The sequence below is a fragment of the Anneissia japonica genome, unplaced genomic scaffold, assembly GCF_011630105.1.
Source record: "Anneissia japonica isolate Jap-2015-1 unplaced genomic scaffold, ASM1163010v1 scaffold1792_len1028045_cov167, whole genome shotgun sequence".
Lineage (NCBI taxonomy): Eukaryota > Metazoa > Echinodermata > Crinoidea > Comatulida > Comatulidae > Anneissia > Anneissia japonica.
Window position 1 is genome coordinate 352042 of NW_022742319.1, and position 7500 is coordinate 359541.

The 7500-nt window shown below is 34.4% G+C and overlaps 1 protein-coding gene across 1 annotated transcript; it reads left to right on the forward strand.

Moving 5' to 3' along the window:
- Window positions 1-145: 145 nt before the first annotated feature.
- LOC117119132 (cationic amino acid transporter 4-like) lies at window positions 146-4219 on the forward strand. The gene is made up of 3 exons (XM_033263948.1): window positions 146-1879; window positions 2474-2582; window positions 3621-4219. Exons 1-3 carry the CDS (start codon window positions 287-289, stop codon window positions 3779-3781), a joined length of 1863 nt encoding a protein of 620 aa, XP_033119839.1. The 5' UTR covers window positions 146-286; the 3' UTR covers window positions 3782-4219.
- The last annotated feature ends 3281 nt before the right edge of the window (window positions 4220-7500 follow it).

Below are 7500 nucleotides of genomic sequence, written 5' to 3' on the forward strand. Positions count from 1 at the left end.
GGGCCTGATAAAGATAGCAATTAAGTAACTATTATTGTAATTCTTCCATCTGTAGACCAGTCAATTAACTATATCTTGGAATTAGATATCTGCCAGCATATTTACCTAGGCTCATAAGATTCAATCAGTGCTATGCATAACGGCTTCGGTATTTAAATTTGAATATAGCCATGCGGTTGCTTTTACGTAAACCTTACAGCATTGAAGAAGGCGGACAAGACGTATCCACAACAGACACTGACTAATATTATTTGAGTTTTTGATTTCACGAAAATAAAAACTGATAATGCAAAGTTTAAGTAATGTTTCTCGCAATATTCGACGAAAGAAAGGTATTCATTTGGACTGCACTAAGTCCGAGATGAAGCGCTGTATAGGAACTTCCACGCTTTCGGCTCTTGCGATTGGAAATATGGTAGGCTGTGGCGTGTATGTAGTGACAGGCGAAGTAGTCAGAAATATCGCTGGGCCGTCGGCAGTGCTATCATATATAATCGCAGGTATATTAGTCTTCGTAATTTCGCTTTGTTTTTCTGAATTTGCTATCAGATTTCCAAAAGCAGGGTCTGTGTATTACTACAGTTATGTCGCTTTTGGTGAAATATGTGCGTTCATCACTGGGTGGAATGCAACGTTCGAGAAGACTGTATCGGTCGCAGCTATAGCAAAGGCCCAGAGTAATTTTATCAACTACATGACAAATTCACTTATTAAGAATGTCACCATAAAATATATTTTAAACGGTCAAGCTTGGGATCATTCAGTTATAACGGATTATCCTGATTTTTTAGCCAGTCTTATAATAATTGTGGTTTGCATTCTTTTAGCTCTTGGAACTCAGATTTCCGCTCGGCTCAACAATTTGCTTGTTGTCACCAATATATCCGTTATTGCAATAATGTTGTGTACTAGTGTATTTTACGCAGATTATTCTAGATGGTCAGCTAAAGCAGGTTTTTTCCCGTACGGAGCTGAAGGCGTTTTAGTTGGAGCGGCGACATGTTTCTGGGTATATACAGGATTTGATGACATCTCTTGTTTCAGTGAAGAAATAATTAATCCTGCTAAAAGCATTCCCATTGCCACTTTCGTTGGAATTTTTGCCACGGGGGTGACTAATTCAGTTGTTGCTTTAGTGATAACAGCAGTGCAACCTTATCAAGAAATAGACGCAAATTCTATGCTAACATCAGTGTTTACGTCACATGGCAACACGTGGATGACTGTTGTCATTGGAATTGGTGTCACGGCAACGGTTGCCTCGATCATTGTCACGCATGCCTCCGTTGCACGTATAATCCAAAACATGGCGGCAGACAGGCTTTTATTCAAATCGCTTGCGCACATCGACCAGCGCACTGGTGTTCCCTCTAGGTCCACCATTTTTTTAGGCCTGGTTTGTGCTGTCATGGCGATGATATTCGATGTAGCAAAGCTTGTTGAATTTGGGGTGCTTGGTGCCCTTAGTTCATACATTATGACATCCGTTGGTGTGCTTATTCTACGTCATCGTAACAGTGAGAGTGATTTTGGTGGCACTAAATCGTACAATAACAACACTGAACCTTCATTATTGTTTAAAGGCATGAGAAAAAATTATACAAGTGGACCGCAACAAAACTACAATTTCTATAAGCCGAAACATTATTCAAAGTTTCTCGTGGATAGATACTCCACTGAATCGGTCGCAACATGGTCTGTCGTGCTTATAGTTATTCTTTTGACAGCGGTTTGTGTTGTCGTCATACATTTTTTTAACTTGCTGATTGAACCAAATTGTTACATGGTCGTGTTTTTGGGTGGAATGTGTTTTGCCATTATTTTGGTGCTTACCGTGTTGGCACAGTGTAAAGAAGTAAATATACCAAACGAATACAAGGTATGTTTGTTATACTGGTTTACATTATCTTAATAGTAACATTTATTAAAACTTTAATTTTATTCAGAAGTCTTTTTTCAAAATAGAATCATTCAAGTTGTTGACGTCCTTCTCCCAAGGGCGCTCCTCCCCCCCCCCCCCCCCTTATACACATCTCTCATAGATACGACACAGCTGTGTTGTTATTGTCTGCGTTGGTGAATATCATGATTAGACCAAGTACAAATATGTTAAGCACCATATTGATAAATTGATTGATTGAGGGAAGCCGATTAATACCGTATCTTTTATCAAATTGGTCGCCCTCGATATGCCATACATAATTTATACTTTAACCATTTGCACAATTTTGATTATTATATTTTTGTTACCATTCCATGCATCCACTCGTTACTTGTATATGGTTTTGTAATAGGTTCGTGGAGGAGCGTGGGATTGGTAAAGGCAATCATTTAATATATTTTATTCATTTTGTTATGTGTTGCTGTTTTAATGAACCGTCAAAATTACTAGTGCCATTTTTTTCTAAGAAAGTGTGTTCAATATTTGAGCCTGTTTGTCTGAAATTATTTATTATTAATGTTTTGTCTTTAGGTCCCAATGACGCCTTACTTTCCCCTTCTTGCTGTGACGATAAATATTGTATTCATTCTGCTGCTGAAGCCTGTAACGTGGCTTTTCTTCCTATGCTGGGATGGCTTAGGTTGGTAAAGTTTTTTATACATTAGATTTTGAAGTGGTGGGTTGCATTTTTAGGGACGCTAGCACAAGTAACATAAATCATCATTTAATGTTCAAGTTCAACAGAAAATTTATTTCTCAACATAGGCCTATTAATAATACAAACATTATACATAAGTTGCCAAGCTTGAGGGGCGATAATCGCAGAAAGAGGAGCTTATGCAGGGCTGTCCAGACAAAACGAGGATGCTCAATTTTTTTTAGTGTTATTTGGGACAAAACAAAGTGATACGTTTTAGTAATAGGGATTGGGGATGGCTAAAGGGAATGGAAAATTTTGCATAATTTGATAGGAGATGTTTCTTTATTCTTAAACAAGAGTTATATATTGTAGAATTGGAATTTAGAAGAGAGTGAGGGTGATTTTTCCACAGCTTAGGACCAGTAAATTGAATATTGTGCAGGAAAGAAGTGGTTCTATGAACGGGAATAATTATGAAGATGATTGGGGGAGCGGGTAAAATGACTGATAATTAAATTTGAAATTAAGTAATGTTTTGAATTGAGGGGGAGCGCAAAATCGACCCATGAAAAAATGAAAGCACATTGAAGATGGTTGATATCGTTATTTTTTTTTTTAGAAAACCAAGGGAGGGAAATAAAGGATCGATGTGGGCTCGTGGAGGTGCACCCGATATAATTCCTAAAATGTCCTAAAACTATTGTAAGCACAATAATCTGTGCACTGTTCTGGCATTGTTCTGTGCAGCTCTTTTATGCCCGCCTTGCGTCCATCCCCGCACCGGCAGATTCTGTCCCCAAAAAAGGTTTTACTGGTAAATTGACGGTTCTTGTCGGTTGTTGTGTCATAACCAGGTTAATCAATGTATATTAGATCTATTGATGTCACCAATCATTTTATCGTACCTTTTGTTTTGTTTTTCGGCATTTCATTATTTGAATACATTATTATGTTTTAAATAACGGTATTTGGGTTGTTAAAATATTTTGCGTATGTGCAGTGCTGCTAAAATCATTTTTCTTCATTTTTACATTCCAGGTTTATTAGTCTACATATTTTACGGATATCGAAATAGCATTGAAGGACTGGTCAAGTCACGTGATGAGAGAGACCCTCTTCTCAATAAGAACACTGGTAGCAGCATGTCTTCGGGTCCCAATACCAGTGTATGTTGTTCCTTGTATGAATCTACCATCTAGTCAGCAAATAAGCATGATGATCAAATAGACGAATTACGGAAACGGAAACAACAGTTCATTGATGGGGGAAAGAGACGTGCATTCATTTGTTACCCACGTTATTTATTAACCTAAACATTCTTGAATATAAGGCCACGTCACCCATTGGAAGCAATTTTGCTGGTCATTAAATAAATTACATCTTAATTGCTAGGCGACATTTGTAAATAACAGGAATAATTTTTATTCCAAGACAATAATTATATTGAATTATTTATATTAATTTCGGCACCAAAAGTATAATTTATTCTATTGTTAAAAGATTTAATGATGAGTCAATGTTAATTATTTATGTATATTGGAACCGTCAAGATAAAATTGTTAATAAAAAATGATGGTCATGTAATTTGAATTGTTAAAAATTAATAGCAATATATTAAACTGCAATAACAAATCGAATCATTTTGTAGTAGTAATTACACTTCATTACTTGACACTATATTGACTTTAAATAACAAATAAAGCCTGCAAATTTGTTTTAACGTAGGCAGGTTCGGTAAAGTCTTATGAATATTATTCATAATTATCCTTATAGAACATATTATAATATCTAACATTATTAAAGACCCGCTTTTTAATCACTTTTATCCGCTTAGTTCGCCCAATTTCTTTTTATTTTTTTAATCGAACACTAGGTCCCTCACGATGCACAGAGCAGCTGATTGTCGCGCAAAAATATGCTCTAAAAGCATGATTATGAATGATTCATTGATTTTACCAAACTATCCAGGTTAAAAAAAAAATGCGTGCTCTGAACCATGGCGGTCCATTGTTAATTTGGTAGTCGGAATGATAATCAACCACTAATGTAACATTAATTAATAATTTCGAATGCGGGGAATATATACATTACAAAAAGTAAAAGCAAGAACATTTTGGGCGTGGTCGAGCGTCGCAAACAATCTTTCGAAAGTGGTCGAAAAATATGACAATTTAGGGGTTTCAAAGGCTTATTTACAGTAATCGATTTTAGAGTCAAATATATAATATGTAGAAACTTTTTTCTCCCGACGTATTGTGGGGTTACCCCCGACAGGAAGTTGGTAGGGAGCTCTCCCCGATGGGGACCTGACTCCCCTACACCACTGGAGCCACACCTGGTTCTCGTTGGAAATTTATCAAGTTTTTTGAACTTTTAAAATGAACAATTCGATGTTGTATGCAATATCTTTTTCTCAAACATTCTTCAGAAACAAGACAATATTTGTTAGTTGTTAGTGATGCTGTTGTACAAACACAAATAAAGCATAAAGAATAGTAGGAACAAGCTCATATATGAGCCCAAAGGTTTTGGCTGCCTAGACATAATAAATTTCTTTTAAATACTTTATAAAATACTTAGATGGGACAATATGACACTTTTATTTTCTTTTTAAAGTGTATTAACTAATGTATTTACAGTACGTATTTTCCTTTAAGAGGCTATCCATTCCTTTCAATTTCAAAGACCACATGCTTCGATTGGGGCCCACTTAGACTCTGTAATTAAGTTTCCAAGGGTTTTTTAAAGTTGCCATAAAAAAGTTCTTTCATAGTAATTAGAATATTTTAGTGACAATCAGCCTAAGTTATTGATTAGATAACAACGATCAATAGAAGTAACGCATCGTAGTGGCGAAGATGTCGATACTCTTGTCAATCTGATTTCGTTTTCAAGTTCTAATAACAAGAAGTATATTAGGCCTCCTAATAGATAACACTCAAAAAATACCGGTCAATAGCAATGGGCCTAGCAATAAACATACACTATTAATAATTTATTAAATATTTATCGATTTCAATTTATTCAAACAAAACGTGGCCCTCTAGAGTTACCATAATCATCTCAATCTGTGAAAGTCCCTCCCTGGTCCTCTTCTATTTCAAATTCCAGGATCCGCCACTCAATTGGCTTTTTCATTTTTCAAAGAAACATCATCAGACATTATCTAATCAATCATTGAATATAATGATAGGCCTATGCAGAATAATAATATAATAATATGCAGAAATTTATAACGCGCCAATTCAAAAAATTATCAAAGGCGCAGTGAACAATTAACCCAATTAAAGCGATTTTGTATAAACAAAAATGTTTTCAAGTTGGTTTTAAATGAGTTTAAATTTGAAGATTGTCGAACAGAAAGAGGTAAAAGATTCCAAAGATAAGGTACCTGAACAAAAAAAAAGAACGTTGTCCATATGTTTCTAGCTTTTTCTTTTTTGAAGAGGCTTGAAGAAGAAATTTATTGGAAGAACGAAGTGTACGAGTTGGAGAATATGGTTAAAGAAAATGTACAAATATGATGGTTGTTTAAAAAAGAAGTGATTTAAAAACAATTAGCTAAATATTCTTGAATATTATCCGTTGTTTTATTGGAAGCCAATGAAGGTCTTTAAGAATATGCGTAATGTGTTGTTTACGTGGAGTAAGCGAACACATCCTGGCAGCTGAATTTTGAACTTTCTGTAAACGATGAGTAGAAAATCAGGCAAACCGACAAGCAATGAATTACAATAATCTAACTTAGTGGAAATATAAGCATGAACTAAAGTTTCGGTGAACTTGGAACTAAAATAATTTAAATAGTTAACATAAACAAATTCAGTGTAATGTTGATTGACAAGGAACCCGGTAAAAGTCTTTAAAATCCGCTCTATGCTATTATCTTTTAAGTGAAATCTCGTGTTGTACTCAGTCACCTATAAGACCTACGCACATCTCCCTAACCTTCACCCCTTAACAAATTTTTTTTATACACTAGTCTATTTAACACATGGCGAAGCTCAGGTAAGAGGCCTAATTCAAAAATTGATCGATGAGCGATCAATCATCACTTTTAGAATGAAGGATAGATGTAGTACTATTATTGTTAATATGTAATTAGGTTTCCAAGGATGTTTTAAAATTGTCATAAAGGTGCTTTCATAGTAATTAAAATAATTAATTGACAATTAGCCTAAGTTATTGATTCGATAACAACGATCAATAGAAGTAAACGCACCATGAGTGGCGAAGATGTCGATATTCTTGTCAATCTGATTTCGTTTCAAAGTTCTAACAAGAAGTATTATAGGTCTGCTATTAGTAATGCAACAATCTAAAAATACCGGTATCAATAGCAAAAACAATGACACTATTAATAATTTAATAAATATTATCGACTTTAATTTCAATTTATTCAAACAAAACTTGGCCCTGAGTACAGTTTCTTTTTTTCTACGGAATGCAAAGTGTAAATATAGACAGGTTGGTCTAACTATAAACATTAGGCCTACTAAATGACAAGTTTGCTTTTTTCTTTTTATTTGCAAATCAGAATAAAGTTTACAATGTAACAAAAAATGAATTTCTTCTCAATAATACCATGTTTACATAAGCAATGTCTATCTGTCTTATCTAACCTTAATCATAATAATAATTTATATATAATATAATTAATAATGATAATAATAATGATAATAATAATAATAATAATTATTATTATTATTATTATTATTATTATTATTATTATTTACGTGGTTTCATCTTGCAAAAGACTAATAAGTCCCTCACTTTGTTTGACAGCGTAATAGAAGAAACATATTAATATAAACCAACTACGTTCATGTTTGAGTGTAATACTGTTTTAAATAATTAATACGGTAGCAGTAGCATAATAGCAGTGTAGCAGAGACAGGCCCGTAGCCAGGGCAGCAGC

Coding starts and splice junctions, on each gene's coding strand:
- LOC117119132 (XM_033263948.1), top strand. CDS start 287: ATGCAAAGTTTAAGTAATGTTTCTCGCAATATTCGACGAAAGAAAGGT. Junction 1,880..2,473: donor ATATACCAAACGAATACAAG/GTATGTTTGTTA, acceptor TTTTGTCTTTAG/GTCCCAATGACGCCTTACTT. Junction 2,583..3,620: donor CCTATGCTGGGATGGCTTAG/GTTGGTAAAGTT, acceptor TTTACATTCCAG/GTTTATTAGTCTACATATTT.